Source organism: Thamnophis sirtalis, unplaced genomic scaffold (genome assembly GCF_051295495.1).
Source record: "Thamnophis sirtalis isolate CommonGarterSnake01/CBP01778 unplaced genomic scaffold, rThaSir2_p1.2 scaffold_1, whole genome shotgun sequence".
NCBI classification, from domain to species: Eukaryota; Metazoa; Chordata; class Lepidosauria; order Squamata; family Natricidae; genus Thamnophis; species Thamnophis sirtalis.
This window is the reverse complement of record NW_028261381.1, coordinates 155,856,418-155,874,728: the sequence shown is the minus strand read 5'-3', so window position 1 is coordinate 155,874,728 and position 18,311 is coordinate 155,856,418. Positions and strand designations below refer to the sequence as shown.

The window sequence follows — 18,311 nt, the reverse complement described above, 5'->3', positions numbered from 1 at the left end:
AGAGAAGTCTTTGTGTTTTACTGACGTTGAACTCCAGGAACTCGCAACGGATATTCTCACAAGAACCTTGTGAGGTAAGCTGAGCTGAGGCGGCGACCGACCCCAAAGCCCCTCAGTCCATTCGCACGATACAGAGCAAACTCCGAAGCCCTACATCGCACCTGCAACGCAATATACGTTGTGAGAAATCGGTGGCGGAAAAAGGAAAGCTCCTCAGCAGGATCTCCTGGCGCCTGAGGGGGCACGGAGAGCATTTGGCTTAGGCAGGGCAGCTTTATGGAGAGGTTAAAGGGGGCGTGCCCTGACGGGGGCGGCTCCCTCAGCCTCGGAAAGGGACCCTTCGCGTGAGGTAAACTGAAGCACGCCGGGGGGGGGGTCAGGGAGCGGGAGCCCTTTGCCGACTGACAAGAGGAAAGATCCCGGTGTCCGGGAGACGCCTGGCAACGGGGGCGGGCGGGCGAGGGGGGGATGTTGCCCCGCAGCTCCCCACCTTGAAGGACCGCGTGCGAGAGAACGCGCCCGCATTGACAGGGCGACGCCGCCGCCAGGAGGGACTGACCTTACGCAGGGCCGGCACGAGGAGCCCCCGCCATTTCTGCCCGTTCTCCTCGCTGAGGAACTCGTAGGGGGGCGGCTGAGGCGGCTGCATAGCCCTTCTTCTTCCTCCCGCGCCTTGGGATGGGATGACGGGGGGGGAGGGGAAGGGGCACGGAGCTGTTCCACTGCTCCCCGGCCCTGCCCGCAGGCCCGGCCAACCGTGGTCACATCCGCGTCTCCCAAGCCGCCGGCCCCGCCGCAAGCCGCAGCAGGCGCCGCCGCCGCTCCACTTTCCCAAGCCTGGGCCGCGGCTGCCTCGGTCTCACGCGCACTGCGCAAACGCAGAGGCCGGCCTAAAGCAACCGGGCAGGCTCCAGTTGCGCTCTCTAGCGGCCCCGGGAAGAGGACCGGAGGAAGAGGGAGTCGGCCTGTCGGGCAAGTGCCAATGGGAAAAGAAGGCGGCCCCTTCGGATACACAGTGGAGGTGGGGCCGCCGGCTTGCCTCGCTTTTCCCTGAGGATGGCTCTTTGCTCGACAGTCGCTCAACTGAAGTGCGGGCGGAGAGCGATTCTAGTGCCAGGAAGGCCGAGGAGAGGAAGAAATAGGAGGCTTCGCGGTTTTGCGGCCCGTTACGCTTTGATACCTTTGCCGCCCTCTCCTTCGATCGAGCTTCTTCTAATTCACCCTCGGGTACCTTCCAGAGAGACTCCTCCAATCTCCTTTCCGTTAGTTATGTTGCCAGAGTATTGTGGAGAGTTGAAGTTCAACACATTTACGGTCTGCGTTGCCAATCCATATCTATTTCAAGACAAGGGGAGGAGGGGGACAGGAGTACTTCCAGCCTTACAAGATTCTGTTTAATGTAACCTTACAATAACGTAGAATTAATTCATCAGGTTATGTTTCCAGATTGCCCTACCATGTAAGGCTGAAAGTACTTCCCCTCTTTATCTAATCTTTTACAGACCCAAAACAAAGGAGGGACTCTTCTGAGTCTCTTGCCCCAATCCTGTTGGCTAAACTGCCGTTTAATCCCCTTGACCTGGCTTCCAAATTCATTCCCACATATCAGAAAATGGCTAGAGGTTGAGCCAGGATGGGAGAATCATCCTCCATCCCACTCCTGCCAGATATGATTCAAAATTGTACCCAATGCTGTTTCTGTGTCTAGGTCTGAATCTTGACTGAAAGGAGTCCAGCTAATTGCTTCATCCAGAATGCACTAACGCTGCTGCATAACCACCTTCCCCACAACAGTCCCTAAAAAAATTGCCCAGTATGGTGGGATCTAGTGATTCTTGAGGGGAGTGTGAACCAATCTCTCCTTAAGGACAATCTCCTTTCTCAAGGATGCATTGAAATATTTTAATCTTTCTACAATTTTGATAACTTAGACTCCAGGTGTAATTTTGATGGGCAGTGACACTAGGTTGGTGGAGTCCAGGAGAGCGGCATTCTCTGTTGTGACTATGGAACATCTTTCTCTGTTGCGATTATGGAACATCTTATCCACTGAGGTGCGATTGGCTCCTGCCATTTTGTCCTTTCACAGGAGCCTGAGTTCTTAATGGGGGAACATTGCATTGGAGGCAGTTGTTGAATTAATAGGCAATTCCATGTCTCTCCCTGAACTGCGTCTCATAATTCCTAGTTAAGGAATGAAATTGGTAAAGGCTGCCAGAAAATCTAGTGAAAGGAAATTATTAAACAATCAATTTTGCACTCTAGAAGCCCATTGTTTTCAACAATTTTCTAAAATATTTCCTAACAGTAAGGCAACACATAAGAATTGGTTAAGGGAAATTATTATTACTTACCTTTTTGTAAAATCACTTTCTTTAGAAGGCAGTAGGAAGAATAGTCAAGGCTTCAGTTGCTGCCCTTGAATGGCAAAAATGAACTCTATTCCTAGTTCTAAAGGCTTGGACTTAGAATCTTGCTTAACTATAAGATAAATGATTGGAGCACAGTGTGTAATGATGTCACAGACAATTTTCTGATGCTTGTAGAACAAAGGCAGTTGGAGTAAGAATAGGAAACCATCATCAGACAAATTACTTGCTAACTCCTTAATCTAGAACTAGTATTTGACATAAAAGGCCATGATTCCAACTGGCTGTAAATAAGAAATAGTACTCAACGAAGATTTATCACCACCTAGAAAATGGTTCAACTTACATCCAAGTCACAGTCCTAATGAAAAGAATTAATCGTTATGAGGTGGGATCAGAAAAGGTAGCACTTACGTTTCTTTTACATGTAGCTTTTTAAAATAAAACAGCTTGGTTCAGAGGGGAGATTTGGTTTGCTGATGCTGCAAAAGCTGGTACCTCAGGGCCTCAGAATTAATTTAGCAAATTTTGCTAAAAGAAAAGCTGAAATTGTACATGCCCAGATAAATCCTGGGAATGAGGAAGTACTCAATTTGGAGCATCTGGCACTTACTTCTAACACAAATGAGGATTATACTCAGATCAGTCACTATCAGAAAAGTGGATATTCTGTGCAAGTAATGGAACAAGAACCTAGAAAGAAGGTTTCTGAAAAAAATGTGGTAGATGAGTCTCTGCAAACAGATAGCAAAGTGAGCATTTTTAGACGAAAAGAAATAATGGATGAAAGTGAGCAGACAAATATTTCTGCAAGGACAAGTTGTGCAACACCTCTTAAGAAACAATTACAGTCCAACAGCCCTCAACTCCAAGACCAAGAATCCTATTGTAATAATCAGCAGCCTGTTACTTGCCAGCCTTTACAAACCCCAAAGTCTTTTCAAGACGGCTTTGAACAGGAGATTATTTTTCCTGAAGAGACAGAAATAAAAAAACCTTGTGTGCAAGATGGAACCAAGCAAGTAGAAAAGCATGATAGTCAGCAAATAAAGACACAAGTCCCACACCATGGTAGCCAAGATATAAACAGACTGGAATCTCAGCACAGCAGCAAACAAGACATTTGTGCTCAAAATCTACCAAACCAAACATTTTCTCAGGGACAGCCTTTGAATAAAGAAAGGACTTGGATTTGTGAAAGAACAGGTCAGATGATATCTAGCTATCAGCAAACCAGTATTGTTTGGGGCCCAGAAACACTTACAGAACTTTTACTTCCTTTTCATCAATCCATGTTAAGAAACAATTCAGAAAGAGAAACATTAAACACTGAGAAATTGCCAACATTTTCTGGGGTTTCTAAAATGAAACCTGAGTTACAAGAATCTCAACATAGTACACAACAGCTACAGGGGCAAGCATTAGAACAAATTTCTCAAAGGCACATGGTACAAGAATCTTGGCACTGTGTTCAGCAGTCAGAGGGACAAGAATCAGGCAGTGATAGTAAGTCTGTGGGTGTACAAGGCTCTCAGGACAGTATTCAACCGGAAGAGCAAGAATCAAGGCATGATAGTCAATCTGTTGCAGTACAGAATTCTTGGCATTGTATTCAACAGCCAGAAGGGCAAGAATCAAGACGAGGCAGTTGTGTAGTACAAGAATCTCAGCACAGTATTCAGCAGCCAGAGGGGCAAGAATCAAAACGAGGTAGTCAAAATGCTGCAGTACAGGAATGTTGGCATGGTATTATTCAACAGCCAGAGGGGCAAGAATTAAGGCGAGGTAGTCGATCTGTGGCAGTACAAGAATCTTATCTCAGTATTCAACAGCCGAAGGAGCAAGAATCCAGACGAGGTAGTCAATCCATTGCAGTACAAGAATCTTGGCATAGTATTCAACAGCCAGAGGGACAAGAATCAAGACAAGGTAGTCAATCTGTTGCAGTACAAGAATCTCAGCGTAGTATTCAAAAGCAACAGGGACAAGAATCAAAGCGAGCTAGTCAACAACCTGCAGTACCAGAATCCCAATATAATATTCAAGAGCCAAAAATAGTACAGCAGGAGACCCAACTAAGAGACCAACAAGTAGAAACAGAAAAAACAAAATCAGAGGAAAAAAAAAAAAAACGACGGAAAAAAATACGGAAAAATAAAATTGACCAAGCTCAGCAGACAGATAGTACTCAGAGTCTGCAAAGAGAGTTGCTTGAAAAAAGTTTACAGACTGATACGGTTAGCATTACAAAAATTAGAACACAATTAGGAATGCAAGAATCTCGCCATGGTAGTTATCAGTATGACTTGCAAAAAACAGGTAAGCCTGTTATTTCAGACCTCTGCATTGATAGTCTGCCACAAAAACAGACAAAAGATTTTCACCAAGGAAGCAAGCCAATTGACATTTTAGAACTTCGCTCTTGCAGTCTACCAGTCAATTTACTAGATTCTTTCTATGATAGCCAGCAAAGTGAAATGCAAGAATTTCGATACAGTAGTCTCCCTCTTGAAGATCGGCAAGTTCATCACAACAGACCTCCAGCTGGGTTAAAAGAATTTGGGCTAAAGCAAAAATCGCAGCATGGTAGCCTAGGAACAGAAAACAAGATTGATGATGCAAAGGAGCCCTATGGGACTATTGCTTCTGAGAATACAACAATGCCACTGAAACAAAAGATGTCATTTGGTCAACAGACATACAGCATCATTTCATTGGAGGAAACTACTTGGTTAAATCGAAGATCTGGCAAATTAATGCAAAACCACAGTCAACAGACTAATGATAGTTGGCTTCAGAATTATAGAGAGAAAAAACAGAAACTTGCCAGTAAAGAAGCACTATCAAAGAGTAATGAGTCTGTTGTTCAAAAGTCTCAAATAATTAGCTCAGAGTTAGGGACTAATGAACAGTATACTGCACTTGAGACTAGAAGAAGCAGAGAACAGGCTGCTGTGCTTGAGTCCCATGAGGACAGTAAGCACTCCCCAAGTTTAGCATCCCAAAGAAGCAGCAAACAGCCTGTATCCCTAGAAATTGAGGAAGCGAGTGAACTGCCTGCTATAGCAGACTCTTGGAAACATAAACAATCTTTTGTTCCAGAATGTCAAACAAATGGTGAACAGTTTGCCATGCTTTATTCCCAGAAGGATGGTGACCAGGTCAACATTCCAGAATATCAAAAGGATAGCAACAAATCCATGATCTTAGAGTTTGGAAAAGGTACAGAGGTGTCTGCTACTACAGAATTCCAGAAAGGCAATGAAGGGCCCACTTTATCTGAATCCCCAAAGGGCACTGATTACCCAACTCCTCCTAACTCCCTAAAGAGCAGCAAAGAAACTGTTTTCCCTGTATCTGAAAGATGTAGTGAAAAATATACAGTATCTGAATCTTTGAGGATCAGTGAAGAAACTGAAGCCCAGATGACCAATGAGCCACCGAACATCATGCAGCATCACAGGACTAATGAACAGCCTCTCGCAAGTGAATCAAAAACTAGTGAATTAAGTCATGAGAAATGTGGGGCCAATGAACCATTTTTGCTTAAACCCCAGGCGGGCACGGAATTTTCCAGCGTACCCCGTTCCCGTAGAGTTAGTGCACCTGCCACCATGTACCAGAACTCTAGGGAACCACCCAACATGCCCCAGTCCAGGAGAGCTAGTGAAACACTCATATCCCAGAAGATTCCTGAACCATGTCTTGTATGTGGGTTCCAGAAGGCAGATCTTCTCCCAGTTTCTGAATCCCAGAGGGCCAGTGAACAATCCATTTCTTCAAAGTCTGAAATGGGCAGTGAATATCCCCCTTTGCTTGACTTTCAGAAAGGCAGTGGACAGCCTGCTATTCCAGAATCACCAGAATGCAATGAGCAGCTCATATGCCCCAAATCCCAGAAGTTTGGTGAATCTGCTGTATCTGAATTCCAAAATAATAGTGAACAACAGCCTATTATTCCTAAATTCCAAAGAGACCATGATCGCCCATATGAACTTGAACCCCCAAAGGGCAGTGAACAACTTACTGTATCTGAGTCCCAAAATGATAGCAAACAGCCTGCCATCCCTGTACCCCAAAAGAGCACTGAACTACTGATTGAATGCAGATGCAGGAGGGACACTGTGAAGCCAGATACATCAGAAAGTGAACAACCTGTTGTGGTAGAGGCAGAACATCAGCTGGTTGCAGATAAAATGAACAAAGTGGATGAGGGTAATACTCTTGAAAGTGACATAAATGATTCAAAACAAAAACCTTCATGTGCTTCAAAAGCTCAGCAAACTTACAGCATTATTTCAGTTGGAATGAATACCTGGAAAAACAGAAAAACTGGTAAAATAATGACATGTAGTAGTCAACAAACTGAAAGAAGTTGGCTTCAGGAGCATAGAACAAGAAAAGTAAATCTCACACCTAAAGGAAGTTTTGCTAGGAATTCCACACCTGAAGAAAAAAAGACTGAACTTGATAAAATACATCATGTTGAGGATGACAGAAAGGAAATTATAGCACAGCAAGATACTTGTAAGGACGCGTCTCAGCCTGAGAATCAGATGGTGGCAGCAGCATTGATTAAAGAGAAAGAACTAAAATCTTTTGAAAGTAATGAAGCAGAAAAAGAATTGCCGGAGTCCTGCAAAGATGAACCCATTGTGGGAAACCAACAAGAGAAGTTGCTGCAGTCCCAAAGAGGACATCTACAGGAGGATGCTTTAATAGATGGAGTTCCAAAGCCTGAGTTATTAACTTCACAGCTATCTGGCAAAGGAAGTAAGCAGTCTGTGAAACATGAATTTAACTATAATGACATCCTTTGGGGCATACCCTCATATGATGCACAGCAGCCTTATGAGTCTGCAAGCAGGAGTACCCTTGACAGTTCATCATCATATGTAGAGGGAGAAGATGAAGCGCTGCAGACATATAGCAGAATTTCTCTAGAAAATGGTGTCTGGCTAAACAGAAAAACTGGAAAAGTACTGATAAATCATAGCCAGCAGACAAGTATGAGCTTGCTTAGTAAAACAGTTTTGGAGAACAATGGAAATTCTGCAGGTTGTCCCAAACCACCCATATCTGATGTAACATTGAATGAAGCAAAATTTGATCAGCAAACCTCTAGTGGCAATAAATCATCTGAAAGTGCTGTATCGAATCTCAGCATTCAGCAATCTTGGGATGAGATGCAGAGTATTGATGAAGTTGAGAAAGTGCTAGTTTCTCGTATAAGTAGGGATATTTTGAGTGCACAATCCTTAGCTTATGTAGAGATGGAATATGAACCCGCGCTCACTTATGATTCATTATCCATGCCAAAAGGAAGCTGGTTAAATCTTAAAACTGGCAAAGTGCTAGTATCTCGTTATCAGCAAACAGATGAATCATCCTTTCAGAAATGTAAGGAAGACATTCAACCATTCAACCGGCATCCTAGCTATACACCTGAGCTGAGTTATTGTGATGTGAGTGATAGACAGGTAAATGAAGGTTCACAACAAACCTATAGTGATGCAGATATGGAATCGGAAATGCCTGATGGATAAGATGATTGTTTTGAAGTAATTAAGACTGAGAGATAGAGCCTTGTGCTATGAAAAAGAAACTTGGAATTTTGGTGGCTAGAACATACAAGAAAGGAAGACAGTGAAATAAAATAAAAAATGGGGAAAACTGCCTTTGTTGTGGTTCATCTGATTCAGGGATAAATAATATATATTTATGGCTCCATACCTCTTCCTCACTACTTTACAGGAGACATGGTAGGCTGAAGTTCACCTCTGTTTACAAATATGCATTACTTCCTAGTTACAAAGGGATGACTGGCATATCTGAATGAGCCTTTAGTTAAATACCATGATAGTAGTAGTTGTTGTTATTATTATTATTATTATTGTATTATTCCATATCACTTCCTATAATTGAAATAAATGTGCCTATTATAAAAGCATGGTATAGATGACTTTTTGCAAGAAGCTTCAGTATTTTAATATTTAACTATACTATTAATTCTCAACATTGTTTCCCTTAATTGAATGTGACTGCCTCCATTTAATCAATTAAAATACAATTGGCAAATCTACTTACTGAAAACAATTAAGCTCTACAGCCTTTTCTTTTAAGTTTCCTATTGGAAATCTTTTATTTATTTATTCTGTTGTAGATGATCAAGCAGAGCATACAAATGTGTAAAATAACTGGCATGGTTTAGCTCAGAAATAAATAACTAAACCCATGCGATTGGGTCTGTAATCATGATGCTAAGTATGATTGGGTTTATTATGCTAATATTTTGTAAATCATGTTTTAAAACTTTGTGTATAGTGTGAATACATCCAGCTATGGTTTATTAAATAATCACGATTAGTTTGGTACATCTTATGTCCTGGAAAATGAGCATGGGAGTGAAGCCTTAGCTTGTTTTTTGGACATGCAAAAATGAAATACTTTCATCTGCTTGCCCTAGTAATATATTAGTATTCCATTTAGCGCAGGATTATTTTTAATGAAGAAAAAACTAACTTGTTTTATAAAACAATACTGAGGTTAGTTACTCAATCCATATTCCTTATTTGCATGAACATTTGAAATATAGTTTAGTTACTTAGCTGTCAATAGATATTATGTTATGCTAAAGTATTTTTTTCATAAAGTGTAGAAATGATAGTTATATCTAAATCATATAACTATTGCAGAGCTGTTTTTGCATTCGAAATACAAGCACATCTGTGTATTCAGTAGAAACTAAAATACAGAAAATAAACTCTACGCACTGTATAATAGTCTTACGACATGCCAGTCAATGCCTCCATATTTCAGGAAATATGAATCTAAATGAAGATACTGAATTAACAAATGCACTCGAATTCCTAAAGGGCTGCTTCTTGGGCAGCTACATCCAGAATACAGACAAAATTTTGAATAGAAACACACAGTTCAATGCTGTCTTATATTGAATTATCTTGAATGTTGGATATTAGTTTTGCTCAACTTTACTATTAATGCATAGAAACATGCCTTTGACAGTATCTTGCATGTAAAGGACACATTGGGCTGGATGTATTTGTCATATCATGGAGGATAAAGAACTTGACTTTTAGATGTATAATTCTCCAGTGCACTGCTCAGAGAGCCCAAATGCTGGGTTAACACAGCCTATCTGCCCTTGGACTGAGTGATGATTTTCTTGACCACGCCTCCCTTTGCCTGCACATGCTCAATTCGAAAACTCAGTCCGCCCGAGTTAGGGCTGTTTTGGGAGAGCTCCAGTCTAAGAGCAGAAAGGCTGGAAAAAGTTTCCCAAATTGGACCACGTTTAAATTCTCAGATAGAGGAAATCACGCTTCTACATCAGGTCTGTCTATTTGCCTCCAGTGAGGCTTCCGTCGCTTTAAGAGAAGGGCTGCCGGGTTTTTCCCTGCTGTTGCTAATTGCAAGCACTGCAGGGGGTTGAAAAGGCTTGCACAGCGGGGGCTGGCTAGCAAGGGAGCAATTAGTGGGATAAACCAAGTTCCCTGTTGGAACGGGGGCGTCCCAGGGGGAGGAAAAGTCCAGGCTCTAAAGCAGGTGAGCCGGATTGCTAGGATTCCCTCGCCTGCTCCATTTTGTCCGGCAACAGCAGCGACGGCTGGAGCCTTCGCACACCTTCAGGGCTGGAAAGAGCGGGAAGCGGCTGCGTGCGCACCCCCCGCCATTTTGGATCGCTCCGACTCACTGGGCAGAGCGGCAGAGCTCAGAGCGTGCGAGGAACAAGGCAGCAAGAAGAGCCCAGCCAGCCAACGGAGCTTCAGCGAGCCCTCAACGACTGCAGAACGCCGCGGGGAGGCTGGGGGCTAGTCTGGGAAGCCAGCTAGCCTCTCCCTCCGGAAAATAAGCTAAGTCTCGGGGAACCGAGGGCGGTGGGAGGAAGGAAATCCGACCCCAAGGCGGCCCTTCCCTCCTGGAGATTCTGCCAGCGCTTTTGGACTGCAAAGGCCAGCGCGTGCCCATCCCAGCTCCAGCTATCTCCCAGGCCTCGTGGGGACCTGAAATGGCTGAGGAATGCAGGGAGGCCTTAGGGGATCAGGTGGGGCCCTCCAGCAAGCGCTGCAAGCTGGATCCCTCTGTAAATAAAGGCAAAGGGCACAAAGGCTCACTTGAAAGGTCTTCTCCAAGAGCCACAGTGGATCCCAGGGAGGTTTCAAGGCCCCTTCAGCCAGAACCTAGCCCAGACCGTCGCAGCAGGGAGTCAGCTTCCCCTGATCGTGAGGCCCAATCCCCCGGGGACAGTGAATTCTTGTCTGGGGATAACTATGCATCCAGGGATCCATCTCCTGAAGCATCTTGGGGGTACCCCGACTCCCCTAGCTCCTCCATCGGAGAGGAACGAGATTCTGTCCAGAATTCCCCCTTTGGGAAGGGTGGATCCAGCTCAGGCAGGCCTAACCAGCGCAGGCCCAGTAAGCAAAAGAAAAAAAGGGGAAAAAGTTCTGCTCTCTCGGATGAAATGAGGGAGGTAATTGCCTTAGCCATCTCCCAAGGGATAGCTGAAGGCATTAAGCGCAAGGGCTCTAGCAAGGGCAAGGCCCCAAAGGAGAAACACAAACCTAGGGCCTCCACCTCTAAGGAGCCTGTATCCTCCTCCCCATCTTCAAGCCCCTCTCACTCTGGGTTATCAAGTTCTGAGCAGGAAGAAGGGGAGATTTTCGCCCTTTCTGAAGACGAAAACCCCACCCCTGACAAGCCAAAATTCTCTGGCCTGTTTCAACCGTCATTATTCAAGTCTATCTTGCACAAAGCCATGACGGCCACAGAGTTAGGCCCCACTTCCAGACCTGAGGCCTCTCAGGCTTCCACTTCCAAGGATCTTAAGCATGGGTTGTTCAAAGAGACAGTAGAAACCCCCGAGGTTATTCCTGTGCCAGACCTATTTATGGACGCGGTACAGCGCCAGTGGCTACAGCCAGGCACCCTGACCAACCCCAGTGGGGGGGATAGAACTCTATATGTATGCAGAAGAAGATAAAATGGAGGAAATCCTCAAATTCCCAGAAGTAGATGCCCCAGTCGTGTCTCTGACTTCCAATTCCAACCTGCCAGCTGAGCTCCTAGAGGGACTTAAGGCAGAAGATAAGAGGTCAGAAAAGGCATGTCAGAAAACACACATGGCGTCTGCCTGGGCCATCAAGGCATCCACCTCTGCCTCCTTTTTTATTAGGGCCACCCTATTCTGGCTGCGCCAACTCAGGTCCAGACCCCCGCCCAGGAAATCTAGGTGGCGCCATGAGCTAACCAAGATTATTACCGCTGTCGAGTATTCGGCGGATGCCACCTTGACAGCAGCAAAATTCTCTTCCAGAGCTCTAGCTTCCAATATCACCTCCCGCCGCCTCCTATGGCTCAGGCACTGGCAGGCCGAAATGAAGGCTAAATGGAAGCTGGCATCGGCCCCATTTAAAGGGGGCTTTCTGTTTGGAGAGGCCCTGGACAAGTTTGTCACCGAAACCAAGGACAAACGCAAGATCCTTCCGGCAACCTTTAAAAGGGGTGACCGGAAAGGGGCGGGGTCCTTTCGTAAGAGACCCTACAGGAGCCAGGAAACAGGGCAATCTTCTCACCCTTCCTCCTATCAGAGGCCCTTTCAGGCAGGGGGGGATAGGCACCAAGACAGATCCTTCGGGGCTCGTGCCAACCAATCCCAGTCTTCCTCTCGGAGACCATTCCGAGGAGGAGGAAACAACAGTGGTGGATCCCAGCCCTTTCGTAAGGGAAAGTGACGGTCACAGGGATCCCCCCATCGGGGGTCGGCTACGGCTGTATGCCGACAGGTGGGAGGAGATAACATCGGACAAGTGGGTCCTCAACACCATTCGCAAGGGCCTTCTCCTGGACTTCCTATCCTTTCCCCAAAGAAAGTTTATCCGCTGTCCTACCCCCAGGAACCCAGAAAAGAGGGAACGCATGAGGGCAGAAATCTGCCATCTCCTAGAGATAGAGGCGATAGAGCCAGTCCCCAGGGATCAGCAGGGGAGGGGCTTCTATTCGATCCTCTTCCTAGTGCCCAAAAGTTCAGGGGGGTGGAGGGCCATCTTGGACCTCAAGAGCCTAAATCAGCATCTGGCTTACAAGAGGTTCAAGATGCAGTCACTCCACTCCATCCTGGGCTGTGTGAGGGAGGGGGACCTATTGACATCAATAGATCTCAAAGAGGCCTACCTGCATGTCCCCATCCATGTGGCCCACAGGCGGTTCCTGAGGTTCTACGCGGAAGGGAAGCATTTCCAGTACAGGGCTCTTCCCTTCGGGCTATCATCTGCGCCCAGAACATTCACCAAAATTCTGGCAGTGCTAGCGGCTCATCTCCGCAACCATCCGGTTCGTCTGGAATGTTATTTAGACGACATAATCATTCACTCTCTCACCACCAAGCAGGCACACCGCGATGTTTCTCTAACTGTGCAGACCCTGCAGTACCATGGCTTCTCTGTCAACATGGAGAAGAGCCAGTTCCGACCATCCACCTGTATACAGCACCTGGGTGCGGTCATCAACTCCACCTCCTGCCAGGTATTTCTTTCGCCAGACCGGCTGTCGAACCTGAGACGCAGAGTGAAGCACTGCAGCCTTGCCAGGTCGGTACCCATCATTCAGCTGTCCCAGCTCCTAGGGATAATGATCTCGTGCCTGGGGGTGGTTCCCTGGGCTCGCCTTCACGCCAGGGAGCTGCAGTGGTTTCTGCTGCCAGTGCAGAGGGCCAGGAACAGCAACTCACTCAGGCGGGTTCGGCTCCCACGAAGGGTGATCCGGTCTCTGGCATGGTGGAGGTCCAAGGCAGTCAGGAAGGGCTGCCTGTTCAAGGAGCCGGAGAGACTAGTTGTCACCACGGATGCCAGCCTCCTGGGGTGGGGTGCCCACTGTCAGGGCCACCTAGCCCAAGGCCGATGGACTCAGAGGGAGGTCGCCCACAGCATCAATTGGCTGGAACTGAGGGCAGCTCGCCTAGCGCTGAGAAAGTTCACATCTCTGGTAAGAGGGGCTCACGTACTGTTGATGACAGACAATGTGGCGACAAAAGCGCACATAAACCGGCAAGGGGGCACTCGATCAAAGGCCCTCATGCTCGAGGCAGAAGCGCTGGGCAGGTGGGCGGAACGTCATCTGGCTTCTCTCAGTGCAGATCACATCTCCGGCGTAAGCAACCGGGAAGCAGACTGGCTGAGCCGCCAACGCATCGACCACTCGGAGTGGCGCCTGCACCCGGACCTGTTCCAGCAGATCGTGAGGAGGTTCGGCAAGCCACAGGTAGACCTGTTTGCCACACACAACAACACACAGCTCCCACGCTTCTTCAGTCGCTACCACTCGCCCCAGGCGGAGGGAACAAATGCTCTGAGGTCAGCGTGGCCTCAGGGACTTCTGTATGCCTTCCCTCCACTTCAGCTCATCCCTCAAGTGGTGAACAAGCTCCTGACCGAAAAGACAGACCTCATTCTGGTGGCTTCCTTCTGGCCCAGAAGGCCCTGGTACGCAGACCTGGTCAGCCTCTCAGTTCAAAGACCTTGGAGAATCCCCTGGGACAGGATTGCCCTCAGCCAGGGGGCCATCACCCATCCGGAGCCCCAGTGGCTGCAGCTAGCCGTTTGGCACTTGAAGGGGAGCTCCTGAGAAAGCAAAAATTCTCTGACCAGGTCATTGGAACAATCCAAGCGTCCAGGAAGCCCTCTACGACTAGAATCTACGATGCCACCTGGGCCGCCTTCTCACGGTGGTGCAAGACTAGGAACATAGAGGCCTCCTCAGCCTCGATCCCCCAGACCCTAGACTTTTTGCAAGAGGGTCTGGATAAGGGCCTTGCAGTCAGCACCCTCAGACGCCAGGTTGCAGCGTTGTCTACCATCCTGGCAAAGGGCTCCTCTCGCTCGCTGAGTCAGCTTCCCCAGATCAAGAGCTTTCTCAAGGGAGCAGCGAACATCAGCCCTCCAACTGTTCACCGGTATCCGTCATGGGATCTTCCATTTGTGCTTAAGGCCCTGACCAAAGCCCCATTTGAGCCTTTGAAAAAGACCAGTCTGCGCTACCTCACCATCAAAACCGCTTTCCTGGTGGCCATTACATCCGCTCGCAGGGTAGCCGAGCTTGCTGCGCTCTCTGTCAGGGAGGATTTGTGCGTAGTTCACCCGGACAGAGTAATATTGAGACTTGATCCGTCATTTGCTCCGAAAATTAACTCCCTGTTTCACAGGACTCAAGAACTTATTTTGCCCAACTTCTGTCCCCATCCTTCTCACCCTAAGGAGCGTGAGTGGCACAAGCTGGACGTGAGACGGGCCGTGCGCACGTATGTAAAGAGAACAAAGGACTACCGCCGGTCAGAGGCTTTCTTTGTCTCCTTCCTCCCTGCGTCCCTGGGCCGCAAGGTCTCCTCTCACACTGTGGGACGTTGGCTACGTGCTTGCATCAAACTGGCATATGAGCACCAGGGCAAGACGGCTCCGAGAAGAATCACCGCTCACTCCACCAGGAGCGCTGCAACGTCTGCAGCCTGGGCAACCCAGGCCTCTATCCTAGACATTTGTAGAGCGGCCACCTGGGCTTCCCCCACGGCCTTTATTAGAAACTATAAGATTGACACCTTTGCCTCAGCCGAAGCCTCCTTTGGCAGAAGAGTATTACAAAGAGTGGCTGAAATGCCAGAGGCTTCGGCGCTTCCCCACCCTGGGACTCAATAGCTTGGGCATGTCCCAGCATTTGGGCTCTCTGAGCAGTGCACTGGAGAAAGACCGTTGGCTTACCTGAACGGTCGTTCTCGGGGCACTGCGAAGAGAGCCCAAACCCACCCGGGTGTTTGTATTTGAACGATGTGGCTGTATTGACTGTAATTGATTACAGGACGGTTCCTTCGTTTTCGAATTGAGCATGTGCAGGCAAAGGGAGGCGTGGTCAAGAAAATCATCACTCAGTCCAAGGGCAGATAGGCTGTGTTAACCCAGCATTTGGGCTCTCTTCGCAGTGCCCCGAGAACGACCGTTCAGGTAAGCCAACGGTCTTTTCCTTCTTTGTATTTTTAAAGGCATTATTCACATGGAGACTCTGCTTGCCAGTATTGTATTTGAGGAATGTCATTCAATATATTTCATAGAGAACATACTTGAGAAATATTTCAAAGTTTACTGTGGAATAGTGATGTATAACCCAGAGTTTGTATGTTTGCGTGTTTGATAATTCAACTCTAATCACCATGCAGAAATGGAAGTGCAAACAGAGGTTGTATTAAGCCAGTTCTGACAGATTCTGGAGAACCGCTGGTTGAGTAGTTTGAAGAACTGGCAAATAGATTGGCCCTGTCCCCGCTTTCCTCCCAGCTGATGATCTTTTGTTGCCCTGAACAGAACAGAGCTGAAAAGCAGGTTAGTCGGGTGGAGTGGGAATGGGGATTTTGCAGTATCCTTCCCCTGCCATGCCCACAAAACCGCGCTCACAGAACCGGTAGTAAACATTTTTGAATCTCACCACTGAAGTGCAAGTTTTCTCCTGAGTTATTTTTCACTAAATTCAGAACTCATGTATCAGTGTAGTCTGTGGTAAAAATTTTATGAAATGATTTAATCCACTAAGATTACCTTTAGTTTTCAAAATGAAGAAAAACCATTCTGTGTAAATTATGCAGGTGAATTGTACACAAAATTTCTTAAGTAGTCTCAGTAGAAATACGTGTGTTTGTTTTAAAATAAAAATACCCAATAAACACAGAACATGTATACACCCTTTGATTTAAGCAGCAGTGATTATATATGTCTCTAAATCTTAATACAATATTTTTTACCTCTGCGATGTACCTTGGTGGGAAATTGTAGGTTTTCCTTGTAAAAATTGTTGAACCAGTCAACAATTAGAAAAAGGATCCTAGGCAACCACTGGTTAGAATAGAAAATGCTGGCTAACAATGAATAATCTGTGTATAGAAAAATTTCTGTATTCTGACATATTTTTGACCTGTAACTATTTTTCTCCTTTCATTGGAATCAAAACCAAAGATCCAGTGAAATTTGCAGCTTGTTTTGTACCTCGGGCTCTCAAAACATTGCAGCTCCACTTTAATTTAAAACTGTACGATGGAAAGAGATATTGTTTCACTGATTCCTAAATGTATTTTATTTGGACCTTAATTTCTTTAAAATTTAAATTTAAAATCTTGAAAAAGTCAAATAGTAAACTGTTTAATAGCCTATGGAATTTATAAATATGCTATAATTGGAATCCTATACATCAAAGAATCCTATAGATGACCAAGGTTCTAAATGGCACAGGTTTTTGGGAAATAACCAATTTCATTGTTGTACAATGACCAATTTCATTGTTGTACAATGACAATAAACATTATACTTATACTTAAAGACTATAAACTGCTAGGATGTGGATTTTCTAACATCAGAAGAATGTCTTGCGTGTTCTATACTTAAAATAGAAATCATTAGCATAGTGGCAGATAATAGTGAGATATGAAATGGCATGAAAATAAAATAACATTAAGAACATAAATATTTGCTTCAATTACAGAGACAAACATCACATTCCGAATACCTTCTCCTTGTCCCCTTTTATGTAGTAGAAAACGTTTATTATTTGCTGCTTAACAAGATAACATGACTAGTTTTTGCCAAATAAACAAATTAGTTTTCTGTTCATATAAATCCAAATCTAGATCAAGAGGGCAGAAATTCTGTTCATGGCTGCTCAATGCAGAAAGCTTAGTTAAAGTATCCCAACAGATGATTCCACAGTTCCTGCCTGAATAAAAACGACTCTCTCATTAGGAATTGCATTACTAATTCTTTTTCTTTACACTGCATCAAATGTGACTTTTGACAATTTACCATTTTTATTTTTTTGCAGTCTGATGGGATCAACAGCCAGGCCAAAAACCTATTGGTAAAAAATTGTACTATGTAAAAATGTTTTTAGAAACTTCTACCTATTTCTACATAGCAGGTAATTTGCTTTCCTAGGTTTAACTTTCTTGCTTAATAACACACAGCCTCTCGATAATTGGGATGGGAGTGGAATGGTTAGAAAAGGGAAGTCAAGTCTCATGTTTATTACACATACAGGTACTTGACTTACAAGAGTTCATTTAGTGACTGTTCAAAGTTGCGATGGTACTGAAAAAAGTGATTGACAGTTTTTCACACTTGCCACTATTGCAACATCCTCACGGTCGCATGTTCAAAACTTAAGACACTTGGCAACTGGCTCATATTTATGATGGTGCAGTATTCAGTGGTCATGTAATCATCTTTTGCAGCCTTCTGACAAGCAAGGTCAATGGGAAAGCCAGATTCACTTAACCACCATCTTCCTAACTTAACTACTGCAGTGATTCACTTAACAATTCTGGCAGGAAAGGCAAGAAACGGGGCAAAACTCATTTAACAACTACCGTATTTTTTGGAGTATAAGACGCACCTTTTTTCCTCAAAAAAGAGGCTGAAAATCTGGGTGCATCTTATACATTGAATGCAGTAATTTTTGCCTCCTGAAGCCCCGCCCCCTTCACCAAAATGGCCGTGCTTAGCCTTATGGAAGCTTTCAGAGAGCTGCTGGGGGTTGGGGAGGGCAGAAATAAGCAAAAAATGGGCCGTTTTTGCCCCCCAGCTCCCAGCAGCACTCTATGAGCCTCCATAAGGCTATGAATGCAATTTTTTTGACACAAAACAGGCCCATTTTTGGAAAAAAACGGGCTATTTTTTTCCTCATTTTTGCCCTCCCCCTCCCACACCCCCAGGAGCACTCTGCAAGCCCCCCCCCCAAGGCTATTCTTGCTTTTGGGGAAAAAACAGGCCCGCTTTCATGAAAAACGGGCCTTTTTTGAGAGGTTTGCAGAGTGCAAAAACTTTTTTTTTCCTTTTGGAAAGCTCTTTGATTGATGAAAATTACATTGATCAAGTGCTGTGCCAGCAGAAACAC

The 18,311-nt window shown here is 45.6% G+C and overlaps 2 protein-coding genes across 2 annotated transcripts in view; one reads left to right on the top strand and one right to left on the bottom strand.

The window, feature by feature from the left end:
- SOS2 (SOS Ras/Rho guanine nucleotide exchange factor 2) overlaps nt 1-847 on the bottom strand; it is a 41,016-nt gene extending 40,169 nt beyond the window's left edge. Inside the window, exon 1 of the mRNA XM_087728772.1 lies at nt 560-847. Within this exon, the coding sequence (XP_087584898.1) occupies nt 560-649 (90 nt within the window). The 5' untranslated portion in view covers nt 650-847. The remainder of the gene's footprint in view (nt 1-559) is intronic.
- A 666-nt stretch (nt 848-1,513) lies between these two features.
- Nucleotides 1,514-8,047, top strand: LOC148049786 (uncharacterized). The gene has a single exon (XM_087728762.1). It carries the CDS (start codon nt 2,849-2,851, stop codon nt 7,913-7,915), a length of 5,067 nt encoding a protein of 1,688 aa, XP_087584888.1. The 5' UTR covers nt 1,514-2,848; the 3' UTR covers nt 7,916-8,047.
- The last annotated feature ends 10,264 nt before the right edge of the window (nt 8,048-18,311 follow it).